At 52.9% G+C, this 19,813-nt stretch overlaps 1 protein-coding gene across 6 annotated transcripts in view; it reads left to right on the forward strand.

Annotated features, from left to right (window-relative positions):
- The window catches only part of OSBP2 (oxysterol binding protein 2), a 344,207-nt gene that overhangs the window by 280,112 nt on the left and 44,282 nt on the right, over nt 1-19,813 (forward strand). For all 6 annotated transcript variants that reach the window (XM_043529960.1, XM_037878931.2, XM_037878932.2 and 3 more), the window contains 4 exons: nt 4,712-4,910; nt 9,914-10,031; nt 12,635-12,701; nt 14,221-14,388. In XM_043529960.1, coding sequence (XP_043385895.1) covers nt 4,712-4,910; nt 9,914-10,031; nt 12,635-12,701; nt 14,221-14,388 — 552 coding nt within the window. The remainder of the gene's footprint in view (nt 1-4,711; nt 4,911-9,913; nt 10,032-12,634; nt 12,702-14,220; nt 14,389-19,813) is intronic.

Genomic DNA, 19,813 nt, shown 5'->3' on the forward strand with positions numbered 1-19,813 from the left:
AAGTAGAAAATATGTCATGTGGCCGTTGCATTCTGCTCCCTTTGCCATGCCAGCTGCTCGGTCACTGCCAGTCTCCTGGGCCGCTTACTGTGCTGACGCTTATTGTGCCCCTGTGCTGTACCACTCCCCTTCCTGGGCCAGGCTCTGTCGCTCCAACCACCCCACGGACACCGTCAGCCCCCCCGAAACATAGGGATACTGAGCTCTCAGGCCAGGTGTACACTACAGAGCTGTATTGCGATAGCTGCCTCGGTCAGGGAGGTGAAGCATCCACAGCCCAAGCGATGTCGTTACACCGGCCTATCCCCTGTGTAGACAGCACTGTGTTGATGGGAGAGCGTCTCCTGTGACCTAGCTACAGCAGGCAGGTGCATTACCCACGTGGACGGGAGACACTCTCCCATTAGCATCCTAATGTCTTCACTAACGTGCGACGTCCGCACAGCTGCGCCCGTGCTGCTTGTCGCGCTGTATGGGAAGACAAACCCTAAGAAATGCACGCCGCTCCCTCCCTCCCCCACCGCTGCCCCAGAACCAGACCCATGGCTGCGGCAGGGGGAAGTGTTAGGGCCTCTGTCCTTCTCTCCGCAGAGGGGATTGCCTTATAGTCCTAGCCTGAATGTCCTCTTAATGCGCTGCTAATGGGCAGGCAGCTATTGAACGGTGCCCCGGAAATCTCCCTTTGTAACCTTCTCCACAGGGCTTCTGGGTTGCTTCCCAGAGTCGTACTGCAGCTCATGAGTTAGAAAGACTCTGGAGACAGAGAAGTGCTGACTGCAGGACAAACTCCACCTGTTCAGAGCTGCTGCTCTTGCTTGCAAGCTTTTCTCGAGGGAATTTTTATTGCTAGCTAACAAAACTGCCTGCGGCTGTCTCTCATTAGGGACCCTTATCTATGCTGAATAGTACTTCATGCCATGGATAGTACTTCATCCCACAGGGCTGCTTACGGATACCAGCCAGCAATCAAAGATAGCAGCCCGGGGCCCTCAGAGCAGCCCGGGTTAAATCCAGCTTTACCTGTGGTGAGGACAGGGTTTGTGTCTTGGACCCCAATCCTCAAATCTTACACATATGCTAAACTCTGCACACAGTGAGTAGTCCAACTGAAGTCAGTGGGACCACATGTGTGTGTAAAAATGCAGACGTGTTCTTTTTTGCAGGATCAGGTGTCTAGTTACTAATCCTTTGTTAACAGAAATATGAACTGGTGAACAGCACAGAAATGAATAAAAAGCAAAACATGCTTTACGAACGTGAGGTGATAAATTGTTTTTGGCCAAGGATAGTTTATAACAGAGGATCTAATAGCTATATGTGAAGAGTTCACGTGTGATCAGGCTTCAGGAGGAAGATCCTGCAGTGAGGATAAAGAAGGTGCTGGGGGAAGGCCGTGGGGAAGTAGCCCAGGGAGTTGTAGCTGTCACGCAGCTGATACAGGGAACATTGTAGACAGCTGCTATCCACAGGGCCCTGGGCTGGAGACCGGTGTAGAGGGTGGGCCTGGGTTCCCCCCAACTCCTGATCAGGCACAGGAGGAGTTAAACTGATCTGTGAGAAACACCAGAAGGGAAGGTCTAAATTGGAAAGGGATCTGGCCTGTCCCTGACCCACTAGGTGGGACACAGAGACTGCGGGGATTGTTCTGTTTCCCCCACGCTGGCCAGTGATGAGGTTAGCTGGATGGATGGCAGGTTTGAGCCACTAGTAGGAGTGGCCAAACCGAGGTCTGGCGTGAACTCTGAGGCGAGCAAATCCGCCAATAAGCGCAGGACCCACCAAGGCAGAGGAGGAACTTTGTCACACAAGGTTACACTGCTTCTAGCACTTCACGTTTTTAAAATGCTGCGCGAATATTGACCAGGGGTGCCAGGACTGAAATGTCCAGGGGGGTGGGGAGGTGGCAGGTCAGGGTTGAGGGGCAGTGGCAGAGCTGGGGTGGGGGGCGGCATCCCATAACTGAAATGACAAGGGACCTGCAAGTGAAAACTGAGCTGCATCAGCAGAGCTGAATGTGTGTGAAACTTGCAGTGCAGTTGGCACTACCTAGTGGTAAAACTCCCTGACTGCCCCCCCCAACCCAAGGAGGCCTGAAGCCTCTTAGCGCTCAGTATATCCATGTTTGGATGCTCAGGGCAGTGAGCCATGACTACAGATTCCAAGCCAGTTTCTCACACCACGGCTGTGTGACCTGTACTGTACGCCTAGCTGGGCAAAATTTTTCGACAACTAGGTTATCTGCCAAAAAATGCAGCTTTGGGTGACATGAATTCACCAAATTGTTTTGGCTACAGAGCAGGTGGGATGGTGATGCCCCCTTATAACTTAGAATCATAGAAATGTCAGGCTGGATGGGACCTTGAGAAGTCAGCAAGCGCAGCCCCCTTCCTCAGGCCAGACCAGCTCAACCTACACCATCCCTGACAGGAGTCTGTCCAACCTGTCCTCAAAAAGCTCCAGTGACAGGGATTCCACACCATCCCTTAGAAGCCCATTCCAGAGCTTAAGGAATGAGGCTGAGGGAACTGGGCTTATTTAGTCTGCAGAAGAGAAGAATGAGCGGGGATTTGATAGCAGCCTTCAACTACCTGAAGGGGGGTTCCAAAGAGGATGGAGCTCGGCTGTTCTCAGTGGTGGCAGATGACAGAATGAGGAGTAATGGTCTCAAATTGCAGTGGGGGAGGTCTAGGTTGAATATTAGGAAACACTATTTCACTAGGAGGGTGGTGAAACACTGGAATGCGTTACCTAGGGAGGTGGTGGAATCTCCTTCCTTAGAGGTTTTTAAGGTCAGGCTTGACAAAGCCCTGGCTGGGTTGATTTAGTTGGGGATTGGTCCTGCTTTGAGCAGGGGATTGGACTAGATGGCCTCCCAAGGTCTCTTCCAATCCTAATCTTCTATGATTCTATACCCTTATCATTAGAAAGATTTTCCTAATATCTAACCTAAATCTCCCATGCTGCAGATTAAGCCCATTACTTCTTGTGCTACGTTCAGTGGACATGGAGAAAAACTGATCACTATCTTCTTTAGAATAACCCTTACCATATCTGAAGGCTGTTATCGGGTCCCCCTCAGTCTTCTGTTCTCAAGAGTAAATATGCCCAGTGTTAACCTTTCCTCGTAGGTCAGGTTTTCTAAACCTTTTATCGTTTTAGTTGCTCTCCTCTAGACTCTCTCTAATTTGTCCACATCTTTCCTAAAGTGTGGTTTCTAGAATTGGACACAGTATCCAGCTGAGGCCTCACCAGTGCTGAGTAGAGCAAGACAATTACCTCCTGTGTCTTACATACGACATTCCTGTTAATGCAGCCCAGAATGATATTAGTCATTTTTGCAACTGCATCACATTAACTCATATTGAATTTGTGATCCACTCTAACCCCCCAGATCCTTTTCAGCAGTACTGCCACCTAGCCAGATATTCCCCTTTTCGTTGTCATGCATTTGAGTTTTCCTTGCTAAGTGAAGCACTTTGCACTTGTCTTTACTGAATTTCCTCTTGTTGATTTCAGACCAATTCTCCAATTTGTCAAGGTCAATTGAATTCTAATCCTGTCCTCCAAAGTGCTGGCAACCCCTCCTAGTCTGATGTCCTCTCCAAATGTTATCAGGTTGCTCTCCACTCCATTATCCAAGTCAAACAACAGTATTGAATAGTATCAGACCCAGGCCTGACCCCTGTGCGACCCTGCTAGATACGCCCTGCCTGTTTGACAGGGAACCACTGATACCCACTCTTTGAGTAGGGTCTTTTTGAACCATATGTGCCCCCACCTGATAGTAATGACATCTAGCTCAAAGCTCGCTTTTAGCTGTGTGGTCAGGGCACTCCCCTGGGATGTGGGAAACCCAAGTATGAATCCCCACTCAGGAGCAGGATTTGAACCTTCTCCTCTGCCACATGTGCTCCCCACCAGGCTTTTAGCTGTTCTGGGGTGGGGTGCCCTCAGGGTCGCCTGCTGAAGCTCTTCTATTTTGTATAAATAATGAAATATTCAGTGGTGCAGAGACTTGATCTCGATGCTGTCACCCCCCTGGTGAGGAGCCTAACCTCCAAGCTGCAGTGTCATTGTCTCCCCATTTTATCCTCTGGCCCAATGACTGTTCAAGTACTGTATACTAAGTGGGACGGGAGAGACAGAGAGGCCTGACCCCAGGCTAATGGTTCAGGTCAGGATGGTGGAGACCTGGGTTCAAATCCCTGTCCTGCAGACTCTCCAGCTAGGATTGTCTTAAGTGAGCATGCCAGCCAGTGGGCTAAAAGGGGAACCCCACCTTTGGCCATTTTATGAATCTAGCCCTTGGAAAATACTGTATTTCCAGTTGAACAACATGCTTTGTTTGACCCCAAACAGACTGTTCTGATTTGCAGAAATTTTTCAAATTCAGTTTGACCCAAACCAAATGTTTTAGTTTCATTTTTTGGAACTGCCAGCAAACCGAAAAGTCCCCCAGCTCTGTTCCCAGCCCCGATTGCACGGGGAGGGCAAGGCTGGGGGGGCTGAAGATCTGAAGGGGAAAGGCTGGAGTGCTGCTCCTGGTGAAGGGCTCCCTGAGATGTGGGAGGAGCACAGAGCTCCAGAATGAAAAGCCCCTTCTCTTGGCTCCTGTGACAGAGACCCTGAGCTGCTGCGGGCAGTGCTGTTTGCTCGCGACTGGGGCCTGTCCCCGAGGGAGCCTGACCTGTGTGTTTCTTGCTTCCCCCAGGCTTGCCGCGACTTCCTGGAGTTAGCCGAGAGCCACAGTCGGAAATGGCAGCGGGCTCTACAGTATGAGCGGGAGCAGAGGATCTGCCTGGAGGAGACAATTGAGCAGCTAGCCAAACAACACAACAGCTTGGAACGGGCCTGCCGGGGAGCCCCCGGCCTGTCCTCGAGCGCCACCGCAGTCAGCAGCACTTCCAAGGGTGAGCGGCCTCCTTCCCCGGGGGCCCAGAGGGCTGGGACGCCGACGGCCTGGGTCCCGCCCGCCAGCCCCAGACCTCTGCTGCTGGGATGTCACAATGTGAGCTCTGCTGCTGGGATGTCACAATGGCTCCAGGGAGTCACTGACAGAGCCCAGCAGTATGGGGGCGGGGCGGGAGATGGGGCAGGAGGGATGGGGGACTGCCCTCTCGCTCGTTCCCAGTCAGCCCCTGGTAGGGCACCAGGAGAGACGGGAAGGATGGGCAGGGCAGCCCATCATGCCCATGGATTTTTTCTCAGGTAAACGCTCGTTGCAGGGTACAGGACAGGCGTGTCCTGTGACGAGGCAGTAATACAGCTGCCTCCCTGGGAGCTGGTCTCCCCAGGGGAATCCCACTCTTCCCGCCGTTGCCTCTACTGCGCATGAGAGCACTGGAGCCCTTTGCCCACCTCCCGTGGCCGGGGTCTCATCTGGGTTTCGTTTGCTGGTTGCAATCGTTGCTGGAGAATAAAACCGAATTGCAGGTGATGCTGGTGCCAAATTGTCATCCCCAGGCAGCCAGAAGGGTGTCTGGGGACACCAGCAGCAGCAGGGTTTTGTTTCATTGTAACCCACAAATGGAGCCTTAACTGACCAGTAGCAGCTCGTTCCTTGGCAGTGTCTAATGCCGGGCTGGGGCAGTTCCCTTGTACCACGTTGGGGTCAGGGGAATGGATCCACTCAGATAAACATGTAACATTCAACCCCCCCGTGCCCAGAGCCCTCCAGCGTAAAGGAGCCTCTCACTGTGACACTCCGTAGCTGTGGGGCTCTCCCCACAGGGCAGTGTCATCACAACATGGGTTTGTGATGCAATGTAACAGGTGGCCTCCTGCCAGCGAGGAACATGGGGCATAAGTATATCAGCTCCTCTAGGGCCTTTGGCCCAAGTGGCTCAAAGCATTTGACATCCCTGGGAATGGTTTATTGTTCCCATTTCTACAGGGGGAGGGGGAGGGAGCTGAGGCAAAGAGGCGAAATCACCTGCCCAGTGTCACAGAGCAAGGCAGTGGTACAGTAGGGAATCGATCTCAGGGATTCTGTTTTCCCCCATGCTGTGATCACTAGATCACACTCCCTTCAAGAGCCAGGATCTGAATCCAGACATCCTGACTCCCAGTCCCCTACTCTAACCACGCTGCCTCCAAGACCTAGGGATTTAACCTAAGAGCCCAGCTTGCCAGGCCCCTGCTCTGACCACTAGATCATACTCCTTCCCCATCCAGGAAATTGAATGCAAGAGCCTTGACCTGTGGGTCCCCTGCTCCAGCACAAGAGTACGTTTCTTCTAGAGTCAGGAATAGAGCCCAAGAATGCTTCTGTCCCACACTGGGCCAGTCTGAGACATTATCCTCCTTCTCCAAGACTTTCTGATGTCTGGCTGCTAACTGGAGATACCTGCCTGCCAAAGGACAGTGAAAAGCGCCTAGGAGCAGGTGTTTCATATCAGCAGAGGCCTCGAGTGCGGCACAAACTAAGCTGCATTTGCAGAGCTGGGCTATTTCTCAGGTGGGAAGAGAAGACGTAGCCTGGGCTTTGCAGAAGCCCCATGCTGTGTACAGCCCCATCAGGTGCTGAAGGGGGACACACCAATCTATTTCCCGGAGTGTTGCTGTGGCCAAAAGGGCTAATATAATCCTTGGGTGCACAAACAGGGGGATTTTGAGTTGGAGTAGAGAGGTCGTAGCACTTCCGTATTTGGCACTGGTGTCATTGCTGCTGGAATAAACTGCGTTCAGTTCTGGGGCACATAATTCAAGAAGGATGTTGATAAATTGGAGACGGTTCAAAGAGCCATGAGAATGATTAAAGGATTAGAAGACCTGCCTTAGAGTGATAGACTCAAGCAGCTTGAGCTGTTTTGCTTAACAGAGAGAAGGTTAAGGGGTGATTTCATTACAGTCTATAAATACCTGCATGGGGAACAAATATTGGATAATGGGCTCTTCAGCTCAGCAGAGAAACGTCTAACAAGAGTCAAGGTCTGGAAGCTGAAGCTAGACAAATTCAGACCGGAAATGAGAAGTACGTTTTTTAAGACTGAGGGTGATTAACCACTGGAACAATTTACCCAGGGGTGTGGTGATTCTCCATCACTGGCAATTTTTAAATCAGGAGTGGATATTTTTCTAAAAGCTCTGCCCTAGGAACTCTTATGGGGCAGGTCTCTGGGCTGTGCGATAGAGGTCAGATGATCATAGTGGTCCCTTCTGGCTGCACTGCATGGAGGGTGGAGAGGAAGTGTGCCACCCTAGCAGAGCTGGATGGCGTATGTTGTGTTTTGAAGGCTTGCTGCCCCCGACACTGGGAGAAACATCCCCTGCTACACCTGGGTAACCAGCATAGCCATCATGGCTGGAAGGAGGCAGGGCTAGGAGCTGGTCCATGCCCCACCCACATTGCCCCTCTCTGGGGCCATTAGCTAGCACACAGTGCTGGGAGGCAGCTTGTAGCAGGGTGTGCTGGGGAGCAGCCCCTTGTGGGCCCTTTTTTCCCCCGCTAGAACACCCACATGGCATAGACATTTACCCCCAGCCCCCTCTTTAGGCTTCTGAAGATGCGCAGTGTGTCGTGCTGATTAGCACTGCCAGGGAAAATGTCACAGCACATCCCTTCCGTATGGTCCCAGTGAGCCAGGACCAAGCAAAGAGAAGAGAGCAGATTTCCTTTGGGGGATGGGAGAGCAAAATGCAGCTTGCTGGCTGGAGAAGGTGCATGGACAGCGCAGTGTCTGGGTCTTCATTGCAGATTCTTCCCTTGACCTACCTCCTGCCTCTCGGAGGGATGGATTAGCTACAGCAACGGAACAAGCCCTTCTGTCGATGCAGGAAGTGCCCGCGCTATAGCGTCGTACTGTAATGGCGGCTGCCGTGTAGACTTGCCCAGAGCCTGTTTACACGGTGCATTCGGCAGCACGTCGTGTGTCGTTATTTCGCCCCAATAGGCAGCAGGCCCAGCTGGTTGTGATGCCTGGAGTTCCAGTTGCCTCTATCTTTGTTCCATTTTTCAGTTGCTCCTAACTTTGTCAGACTTGAACCATTGAGCTGAAAATTGCCTGCCGGGTGTCTGTGATTTGTATCGCAGTAGCACCCAGCGGCCCCCAGGAGAATCGGCGCTGCTTGGCGCCGTACAAAGACACGGGAAGACCATGTCCCTTCCCCCAAAGACCTGACAAGGTCTGAAACAAGGGGGAGCAAGTGCCCGTGTTCCACCGTGGGAGCAAAGCGAGGAGGGAGGCTGGGTAAAGGCCACTGTAGCATGTGGACACCACGGGAGTCATTCCGCAATTTCACAGTCCCAAATCATTGGAGGTGGTTGTTTCTATCAGCTCTCCCCAAATGCCCCAGGCCCAGCCGTCTTTGGTTGGCTGATTTCTTGTAGGAGGTGGGCCTGAGGAAGGATTGGAAGGATGAGAGGGTTGTAGCCTTATGGCTCAGCTCCTGGAGGGGGTTCCATGCATCAGGAAGGGCAGCGTGGAGATGAGTGTTGGAGAAGGGGCCAAATGGCATCCAAGGCCGGCCTCAGTGGCAGAGCAGAGGGAGAGGCAGAGTTACAGTGATCCCAAGAAGCTCGATCTTGATGCTGGTGAAGTGCTCAGCAGGTCAGCTAGGATGTGACTCTTAGTAGCTGTGTCTTGTATCGACTGGAGGGTGTGCCATCAGAGCGCCCGCCCAGAGGAGCGTTAATGGTCAGTGTGGGGGATGATGGGGTGCTGGTGTCTGAATGGAGGAAGGGTCAGATCATAGCTCTTGGGGGAACAAACAGCAGCAGGGTTTGGAGTCCCTGGGCAGGGCTGCGGGAACAATGTGTATAGTGGGCGGGGCTGAGAGCCATTGACCCAAACTGCAAACTCTTTATATGATGGAAACCACTTGAAGCCAGGGGGTGCTGCAGCACCCCTAGTTCTAGCCCCTATGTCTCTGCGCAGGCATGTTCCCTGTTATTGGTTCAGATCTCTCAGGGAAGAACATTTTTTAAACATAAGCAAATGTTGTTATAAATCCCTCCCCCCCGCCCCCCCGGCAAATAGCAGGGGCCTTGGGGACAGCCCCAAAAACGCCATTAAACTCGTTGTTTGAGATTGACTAGATTGCCAGTTGAACGTGTCTGTTTTGAAATTTGAACCATATTTGATGGGACACACCGGTCACATGGTTAACTTCCAGCTGAATCCAGGCATTGATGGCATCTGTGAGGCACTCATCACCGTGGTACCAAAGCGTTTTGTGCCCTGATTGGGCAGGAGCAAAGTCTGCCCAGCAGTGTCCCTCTCATTTTTCCCACCCACGTGCGGAATGAATTTTGTTATGTGCAGCAATAGGGAGGTGTTGTGTGACATGTGACCTTCCTATGGGTGCACATAACAACATTCATGTGGTGGGGGTGGGGCCGAGGGGTTCGGAGTGTGGGAGGGGGCTCAGGGCTGGGGCAGAGGGTTGGGGTGCAGGGGGGTGAGGGCTCTAGCTGGGGGTGCCGGCTCTGGGTTGGGGCTGGGGATGAGGGGTTTGACGTGCAGTGGGGCTCCCTGGGGCTACGGTGGGGAGAGCGGACCCCCCCCCCCCAGCTCTTTATCGCCGCAGCAGCTGGGCTGGGGGAAGAGGTGTCTCCCCAGCCGCGGCAGGTCCAGGGCTGGGCTGGGGCTGGGCCGGCGGGGAGAGGCAGCAGGTCTGGGGCTTGGGGAGAGGCATCTCTCCCCGCTGCAGCCCTCAGTGCCTGTGTGGCACTTAATAGGCAACTGCGCGGTCGCGCAGCTTAGAGGGAACTTGGCTACCCAGCGCCCTTCAGCCAGCGTAACGCTGGGCGTGAGAGAGGAGAGGGAAGGGGACAGACAGCACAATGGGGCGGGGGAAGAGCGAAGGTCTGTGGGGATCCACTGGGGCTCTGGTCTGGGAGCAGATGTTAATGCTCTGTATGAGCAGTCAGGGGAAGATGCGGTGCTGACCGGGTTGTTCTTTGTGCCCGCAGGGAGTGTGCCGCCTGCCAAAGGGGAAGCCAGTGATGAAGATGAGGAGACAGAGTATTTTGATGCCATGGAGGATGCACCAGCTTTTATCACAGTAGCCGCAGACCCCAAACATCACAGGTATGAAGCTACCCACAGTGCGGTGCAGGCCCAAAGCCCACCGCACAAATAGGAAGAGTGGGGAGGAGGCACTTAGGCTGGCTTCTCACTAATACCGTAGAGGCAGCATCCTCTTGGTTTGCATTAATCACACCCACCCCTTCAGGTGGGTCAGCTGTGCGGGCAGGCAGCAAGAGGTTTCAAACATCAGTGCTGGCCAGCGGCCTAGAGAGTGGAGCCCTCTCCCCCTGGCAGGGCAGAGTGCCCTCAGACAGAGCCACCAGGGCCCCTTCTTCCTGGACTGGAGGGACAGCCTCTGGCTGGCTCTCACCTCTCCACTGGGGCTGGTCAGGGCCACTGGCAATGTTTTTGCAGTGTGGACTCTGCCCACTAGAAACTGGACGGAGACCCGCTGTGCATGGGGCAAAGAGCCGTGATCAGGAGGGAACAGCATGGGCTGGATTTGAAATAGCCACAGAGGTGAATGGCTCCCTATCCCGGACCCAATGTCCTGGTCTGTCCCCCCGAGGCCTGATTAGGAATGTGGGATTTACCAAGCGTGAGGACAAGTTTCTAACTCGGTAACACAGGCCCAGAGCCTCCAAGTCATTTAGGCTCCCAACTTCCAGAGAGCTCAGTGGAGCTTAGGAGTCTGTCTACCTGTGAGGATCTGGGCTGGAGTCCACGGCACAGGGGAGCTTTCAGAAGTCCGAGATCCCAGACCAGAGAGCACTGGGGACAGAGGTCAGCAGCTGCCCTGGCTCCTGGGGCTCTGGGGGAAACAGCTGCTCCACGCAGCAGCACCCACCAGGCTGGGCCTGTGTCACTGGACCCAGTGCGTGGCAAGTGTAGCGTGCTGCCATTCTCACTGGGCAGCCCTGCACACCCACTACCTTGGTGGCAATGAGTGCATGAGACGGAGGGGAACAGGGAATCCCTGAGGACAAGCAAGGCCTGCTTTGGGACTGGTTCCCATGCAGGGTCACAAGTGGGAGATGCACTGTGCCCTCTCCCTCCTTCTCAGGAGCCACAGGGACTGGGCACAGCCTGTCCCCCCTTTCACAGCCACTGGGGTCTGGTTTGCAAACCCGGAGGAGGCCCTATTTATCCAGGAGCCCAGACTCCTCCCACTTTCCCAGCCTGCTCGGGAGGAACTGCAGTGCCCAGCTTGCCTTGGGAGGCCTCCATCTTCTGTAGGGAGGGCTGGGAGGAAATGGCTTCTCCTGTATTCTAATGCTTTGGCCCCGGTGAGTTCTTCCAGGGAACACTCCCTATTCTGGACCCCCACAGCCTTGCAGAGCAGGCCCCCAAGCCAAGGTAATGAAGAGGGTGGGAATTAGGTGCTGCTGGACCCCGACATAACAAGGGGGTAACCTCGCGCATCACCTGCAGCCCTGTCATGGGGCATGCAAGCAGAATGCCGCTGTATGCCCCTAGCACCACTTCCTTGCAAGCCAGGGGACCCCACTATAGCTGGGCACAGCACCACTGCCGTCTGGTAAGGAATCCACCTGCCCGGGGGGCTCTTCCAGAGTCACCTGGTGCTGTCAGCAGCTCCCTGCTTCCCTTTAAAGGGACTTCTGCAGCCAGGGACGGTTGGGCTAAGCAGCCTCTCCCAGTGGCCTGATCCCCCAGAGGTAGTGGGGACGGGGAGTTTCTGAAGGGCCAGAGTACACTTGTGTGGCCTGGGATTGCTCAGGCCCACTGAAATCCAGGCCTCTTGATTAGGTGCCTAACTACAGACTTGGGGGCCTGATGTGCGGCAGCCTGCTTTGGCCCTTCCAATGGCTTGGCGGGTGGTGCTTGCCATGAATCAGAAGCAGAGCTGCTGCTGGCCCAGGGCACGCTGATGACCCAGGATCAATTATCTGCTCTGCTACAGGCGCCCTGTGGGAGCTTGGGAAAGTCACTTAGCTTCTCTGGGCCTCAGTTCCTATCCATCTGTGGGGATAAGCCCAGCCCTGCCTGGAGGGCTGTGAGGCTAAATCCATTAGAGACTGTGAAGGGCTCTGAGCCTTTGGTGGTGGGGGCCACAGACATACCTATGATGGAGCCAGGAGCGAGAACTTAGGTTGCCTGGCCTCCCCAGACCTGAGCTTTAACCACTAGACTGCACTTCCTACCTAATCAAACCATGGCAATGGGGGCCAGAGCTTGAGGAGGGCACAGTGATGTCTCTTAGTGAGAGACCTGCCGGCACCAGGAAATGTCTCACACATGTCTCTATTTACATTAAAGAGACAGACTGTTTGGAAAGCTGGGCCCAAGTGTGATTTGCAAACCAGTTTGGCTTCGGTTTCGGAGGGCCTGGTGACAAGATTAGGCACAATCCATCCTAGATCTGGGAATCGGGATCTTTAAGGGCTTGGAAGTGAGTTTTAGAAAGATCCTTTCCAGCAATGCACCTTGGTGTGCACTCGCTGACACACAGGAGCAGCTGGCTTCATAGCAAGAATGAAAAGAAATAAGAACCTCCGGCATGTTTGCATGCTAAGCTCCACCTATTGCAGCCCCCTTGCAATATCCTGTGGGTTAAATCAGGCCCCAGCATGGCCAGAGCAGCCATTCCTGTTCTGTTCTGTGCCTGCTTGCGCCCATGCCCTCTGCCTCGGTCTTCCCTGCAGGCGTTCTGGCAGTAACCTGAGCGGGGCCAGCGAGGGGCACCCTGAGGACTGGAACCTGGAGGACAATGTGAGTGCATCGGGCAGATGGTGCTGGTAGAAAGTAATGACAAGGGGCAGGCCCCAGGGGACGAAGGCAACTTGGGGAAAATCCCCGTCCAGTTCCCTCGCAGGGCAGTAGAATGGGCATAACGGGGGAGATGGGAACTGAAGTCTCAGTTACAATATTCCAAGTGTGTCCGTTCAGCAGGGAACAAGTGGGAGCAGAGGGGAGAATAAGATGGATCAGCTCCCCACCAGCGCTCCCCGCACTTCACGCAGGATCAGCCGTAGTTCTGGTGATACCCCTCTGCCCCAGAGAGTCTTCTCCCTCCACCGGCGGCTTTGCACTGGGGCCAGGTTGGTGGCACCAGGGGGCTGAGTGCGGCTACCCGGCCATATCAGCCCACATGTGGTCCTCCTGAGCCTTTCTTGTGAGGAAATGCCCTGGCGACCCGGAAAGCCAGCCCAGAGCACGCACATGCTAAGCAGCACCTATACTGTTGTCGAGCAGATTTCTGCCCAGCCCGACAGGCCTTTCCTGAGAACGAGCAAAGCCGCCTGCTAGGGGATGTTCTGGGTCTGAGCTGCACATGCCCTGCATGGGGAGAGGCCAGATCCCAGGAGTGATACCTCAAGAGCTGACTGTCACCAGCCGCCAGGTTTCCATGGTTGGTTAGGGTTGCCAACTTTCTGATTGCAGAAAACCAAACACCCTGGCCCCCGAGGTCTCACCCCTGCCCTGCCCCTTCTCTGAGGCTCTGCCCCTCCCTCTGTGGCTCACTTTCCTCACCCCCCCCCCACTTGCTCATTTTCCCTGGGCTGGAGCAGGTGGTTGAGGTGTGTGGGGGGTGAGGGCTCCGGCTGGGAGTGCAGGCTTCAGTGTAGGGCCAGAAATGAGGGGTTTAGGGTGCGGAAGGTGGCTCCGGGATGGGGTTGGGGTGTGGGCTCCAGCTGGGGGTGCAGGCTGTGGGGTGGGGCCAGGGGTTGGGGCATGGGAGGGAGTGCAGGGTGCAGGCCCAGGGAGGGAGGTGGGGTGTGAGAGGAGGCTCAGGGCTGGGGCAGGCAGTTGGCGTGCGGGAGGGGATGCAGGCCCCAGGAGGGAGTAGGGGTGCAGGAGGGGGCTCAGGGCTGGGGGAAGGGGTTTGGGGTGCGGTGCAGGTTCCAGGTGGTGCTTACCTGAGATGGCTCCCGGAAGTGGCGACATGTCCTCTGGCTCCTAGGCACAGTGGCAGCCAGGGAGGCTCCGCGCATTGCCCTAGCCGGCACTTGGGGTAGGGGCAGCGCGTGGAGCCTCCCTGGCTGACCCTGCACCTAGGGGCCACAGGGACATGTCGCCACTTCCGAGAGCCGCACAGAGGTAGGGCAGGCAGGGAGCCTGCCTTAGCCCCGCTGCGCTGCCGACCGGACTTTTAATGGCCCAGTCAGCAGTGCTGACCAGAGCCGCCAGGGTCCCTTTTCGACCTCGTGTTCCAGTCGAAAACTGGATGCCTGACAACCCTACGGTTGGTTGATCTGGCTTTTTGACCCTAAGATTGCTGCTTCCCCAGGTCTTTGAGAGCGCAAATAAAACTGGCTACAATGAATCAACGGGCAAAGACGTCCTGCCGAAGAAGAGGAGACGAACGCGCATCCCAGACAAACCCAACTACAGCCTTAACCTCTGGAGCATAATGAAAAACTGCATTGGCAAAGAACTGTCCAAGATCCCTATGCCTGTACGTGAGTGCTTCCCCACTCTCGCCTGCGCCCGATCTGAACGCTGCTTCCTGTCAGTATTTTGGTCAGACATATATGAAAGGGCCAGATCCTGGGAGGTGACGAGCTAGGGGTACTTGGTATCTGCCAGGATCAGGCCCCAAGTAAGGAATTCGGAGGCAGTGCTGAACTGCAGAGGTAGGGCTGAGGGCACCAGGAGGTGCATTCTGGGTCAGGCTGGGTTCACCACTGAGCCGCTAAGGCTCCATGAAAGGGGGAGAGCTGTGTTTTCTCTCCGCCTGTTAGAGAAGGAGGTAGCGGAAGCTGCGGAGACCTGGGCATTGGGGAGTGGCTGACGGCAGCAGAGCTGCAGCTGCACACGAGCCTTGAGCAGAGTCTGGCTTTTGCATTGTGAGACACTTTAATCGGAAAAGAAATGGAATGATTCCTTGTGTGTTTCCAGTGCTCAGATGACAGTTGCCCCCCAGCAAGCCTGTCTCAGGGCAACTGCCACTGCTCGAGACCCTTCAGCGGAGCGAATTTGCATTGCTAATTGTTTTTGGCAATTGGCTCTTGTGACTGTTAATAAGCGAGGATTCAAGCAAGTCAGCTGTGCAGTGCAGTCTGATCCTATCTGCCCCGACCCTGCCTGCCTCATGCGCAGGAGTTAGGAGCAGCGGAGGGATTATGTCCTGTTGGTGGGTTTGCTGGTTTGAATGGATTTTCCCATGTGGGTGATGGGGGACAGGGAAGGAGACTACTCTGCCTGTAAACTGGGTTTCTGGGATCCCCTGCTCCAGCCTGGACTCGTGGGTTCGCTCCTCACCTTCTGAAGGATAAAGAAGAGGGGCTGCAGTGAAAGCAGAGTTTGCCCTACGGCATAGCATCGGGGGAGGGAGGCTGTCACTGACACCAAATGCTCTATGGAAAAACCTTCTGTGATGATGTGGGGGAAGCATAGCTCAGTGGTTTGAGCACTGGCCTGCTAACCCCAGGGTTGTGAGTTCAATCCTTGAGGGGGCCATTTAGGGATCTGGACCAAAAATTGGGGATCGGTCCTGCTTTGAGCAGGGGGTTGGACTAGATGACCTCCTGAGGTTCCTTCCAACCATGATATTCTATGATGGACCTGGCTTGATCTCCTCCCACCTCTACGTGGAGAACTGATCTCTTCCCAGATGGGAGGCACTGGCCATGGGCAGTGCTCTATGGGTTCTGGTGTTTTTCAGCACTGACAATGGTGTCAGCATCCCCCTGTTTGGGTCACGTATCCCCTGTGCCATGGGGAGGGTCTGAAGTTACTTACTCCTGTCGGAGGATTGTTTACAGCCATCTGCTTTCAGGTCCCCTTCTCAAAGTGCTTTCCTCTGTAGAAAAGGAAAGCAGAGTCCTGTCTTGACAGTAAAGTTTCCAGTTCCTACTCTGAACCGGGAAACCTCTTTGTGGAGTCCGCAGCTGCATTGCCAGTGAATTGTCCCAGTTGGGGGAGAAGAATTGCTTAGGTCTGGGTAGGTGACACTGGAATTCATGCTTCAGAGAGCTCTCTGAACCACTGAGCGAAGCTCCTAGGGTGCGTGACATGCTGAGGGACATTCCCGAGCCCGTTAGATGTGGTTCTGCTTTGGAGATTCCACCACCTCCCTAGGTAACGCATTCCAGTGCTTCACCACCCTCCCAGTGAAAATTTTCCTAATATCCAACCTGAACCTCCCCCACTGCAACTTGAGACCATTACTTCTTGTTCTGTCATCTGCTACCACTGAGAACAGTCTAGAGCCATCCTCTTTGGAACCCCCTTTCAGGTAGTTGAAAGCAGCTATCAAATCCCCCCTCATTCTTCTCTTCCGCAGACTAAACAATCCCAGCTCCCTCAGCCTCTCCTCATAAGTCATGTGTTCCAGTCCCCTAATCATTTTTGTTGCCCTTCGCTGGACTCTTTCCAATTTTTCCACATCCTTCTTGTAGTGTGGGGCCCAAAACGGGACACAGGACTCCAGCTGAGGCCTCCCCAGTGCCAGGGCCCAGCAGGAACCACGATTCTTCCTGCTGGGCCCTGGCAAAGGGACCTGCGGGATGCTCCTGAACACCTTGCTGGGCAGCGCCCGTGGGAGACACTAGGCTTTGGGACTGGTGCTGACCCAGATGAAATCCTGCCCTTAGTGTTGCCCAGGAACCCATCCCCAAATTGCATCAGAAAAGGCACTTTGCAAAGGAAAATTGCCTTGTACGGGTGGCTGATTCTGCATCTCCTGCTGGCCGGCCCTGTAAGCACCATTCCTGGGACACGGTCATGGTGCAGTCTGACCAGTCTCCGTTTGAAGATTAAGCACTGCCAGGCTCAGGCCTTGGCCGCTGGAGAGTTCCAGCAGCGAATGTAGGTTATTGTGACCCTGTCAGAGGACAGAACTAACCTGAGAACCATTGTTCCAGTCAGGAGAGAGTTTGCATTGTAGCCATATAGCCAAAGTCCGGCTCTTACAGAACTCACTGACTCCTCCCCCCAGGGTCAGAAGGGAAAATGTCCTGTTATGGCAGCTTGTGCATTTTGTTGGGAAAACACCCGTTATCCCTCCTGGGCGCTGTGCCCTTATGTGGTCCAACAGCCTGTGTGGCACTAAGTGGTAGATCTCCATCCCTTTCCCACAATGTTCTCCAGCAGATACACCACAGTCCTGGGCAGCCCATTAGACTCTTCTGCAATATCCATTTCAGGGGAAAGTTTGAAGTGTACAGGAATGCCTAGACCTAATGGAATTGTGTAAAAATACCAGCAGCTGCTGCATCTGCAGTTTGGAGCAATTTATACCTTTCCTGTCCATCAGAACATCCCGGGAATTACTAATGCGGAGTCAGGAATGTGAGAACAATATGCTCTGCCTGCCCCAATAACGTCATCTGTCAGCCTGTGGGAATTAATTACAATAAACCCCAACAGGGCAAATTAACCCACACAACTTCCCCAAGTTGCTGTCCCCAGTAAACTGTACAATAACCCCTGTGCTGTAAACAAACCGATGGGACCTAACAATGACCACAGCTGCCTGTCCTCCCCCTCCAGCATGCACTCAGCATCCTCAGCACAAAAACCTAGTTCTGCGAGGCACTGAGCTCCCATTTGAAGGCTGGGGAGGGCTGCCCCAGTTACCTTCGTTTGAGATATTTACTCTGAGAACAGTAAACTCTTGGGAAAGGCTGCAATCGTAAAGGGCAATTTAAAGCCAGTCTCTGTGATGCGTTTGCTTCTAGTGCAATACAAATCAGCAGGAGGTTGCAATGGACTGATCTGGGTGCTGTGCATTAGTGTCAGAGTCCTTTGTCATTCCCAAGTTAATAGCGCCAGGATAGTGAATGTGGGAAAAAATTCTTAATGTCTTATATGCACTTCTAAATATTTCCCGGGCTGGTTCTTTTGTTCCCTAGTCCCCATTTGCACACCAGTGGCAGATGTAAGGAGCTTAATAGATCTTCCATTCCATAGAGACAGGTTTCAGAGTAGCAGCCATGTTAGTCTGTATTCGCAAAAAGGAAAGGAGTACTTGTGGCACCTTAGAGACTTTTCTTTTTGCCATTCCATAGAGCATTTTTCCAGACCCCATCTCCTCCCTATATGACCTGAGAGATTTGAAATCTTTCTGTGCAATTGAACAGGTCCCTCTGATTTTCATTGTGAGTTGATATCTCTGCGTCTCAAAATGGAATGTGCAATAAATCAGCTGTGGGAGTTTTGCATTTTTGGTGGGTTAAACTTTATTCATCAGTGGGAAGATTTTTGATTTCCCATTGAAAGTGCAGTGTTGTTGGAGCAGCTGTTGGGTTGGTTCTGGTACTGTGTGTTGGAATGGATCAGTTTGCCTGGTTTGTCTTCAGCGACTTCTCTCAAGGTGGTAGAGCTTTGCCCATTTTGTAAAGGCTGTATTGTAAATGTGCAAGGAAACCAACCTTTTCGACACAGCCGATTAACTCTTCCTTTAGCTCTCCACCTCAAAGTTTTGAGGATGCTCTAAGGATCCTATTGCCTATATCATAGTATATCAGGGTTGGAAGGGACCTCAGGAGGTCATCTAGTCCAACCCCCTGCTCAAAGCAGGACCATTTAGGATATGCTAAATCTCAGAGGGACACTGACCAGATTTTAAGAAATGTGTACATAAAAATATAACTAGGGCTGAGGGGGAAGCGGTTTTCCCATCTCATGAGAATTTGAGATTTAAAACATTTTTCCCATACCAAATCAGGACAAAAAGTCAAATCTTCTCAAATGGACCATCTGATTGATTTGGGTCAATTGACAATTTCAATTTTGACCACTCTTCTTTACGCTTTTCACTATAAATGAAGTTACATTTTTAAAAGAAAAGTTATTCTGAACAAAAACCCCCAAACTTTTTGTTTAGAAAATGTTGACACAAGACATCTTAACAATTTTGATACACTTTTGTCTGTGGTTTTCAGGTCAAAACTGACCCTTTCCCATTAACAGTTTCAGTGAATTGGCTTTTTCCTTTTTGTGAAAAAACATGTAGTCAAAACCCTGGCCAGCTGTAATAGTGCAGCGTAGGTGTAGATGTGTCAGCACCAGGATACTAGAGAGATAAGAGTGACCCGAAAAAGAGTTCTGTGTGGCTTGAAAGCTTGTCTTACTGGACCAACTTCTGTTGGTGAGAGAAAGATAGGACCTCGCCCACCGTGTCTCTGCTGTAATTGTAACATTCCTTCAGCTTGGACAATGAAAATGGTCTGATCAGTTTCTCTTTTGCTTTTGCTAGTGCATAAGAACCAGAACATGAAACTAACTAGTTAGTTAGTTTCATGTTCTGGTTCTTATGCACTAGCCTGGCGCTAACACTGCAGAGGACACTTTACTTTTTTTTTTTAAACTTATATTTATTGGAAACTTTTTAAAATTTCATGGTAACATTTCTTTTGGTCTTAGGTTTTCCTGAAGCTGTTTTTTTTCCAGCATCAACTTTCAGGGGTAGACTTGCTCTGACAGTGTTGCTTTAAGAAAGAGACCCACGATCAAATCTCTACAAATAATGATTCCAGAATATTTCGCTGCGTGTAGCAAGAGCATCGTCCTTCCAATTTAGTGGGATAAGCAAAAGAAGGAATGATTCTAGCTGCCATGCAGGCTGCAGCTGGAGTGGAGAGAGCTCTTAACCCAGAGGAGGTGCTGGGCTGAGGATTTAATTGCTGGTTATTTATAGAAGCAGAGAGAGGGGAGTAATTAGCTGTGCAACAAAAAGTTAGGTGTGTAGGTGTAGTCTCCCCTCTCCCCATATGCCTCGTACTGCTGCAGGATGTCCAGCCGTGATCCCTTCTGCAGCATGGCATCAGGCTTGAGCTCCAGCTCTATCTATCAAACATGTTTGGCGGGAAGAGCGAGTGTGGAATTATTCAGGTTACCTGCAGAGGCAGAAATTTGTGAAGGCAGAAGAGTCATTA

The sequence above is a fragment of the Chelonia mydas genome, chromosome 15 (genome assembly GCF_015237465.2).
Source record: "Chelonia mydas isolate rCheMyd1 chromosome 15, rCheMyd1.pri.v2, whole genome shotgun sequence".
Classification (NCBI taxonomy): Eukaryota; Metazoa; Chordata; order Testudines; family Cheloniidae; genus Chelonia; species Chelonia mydas.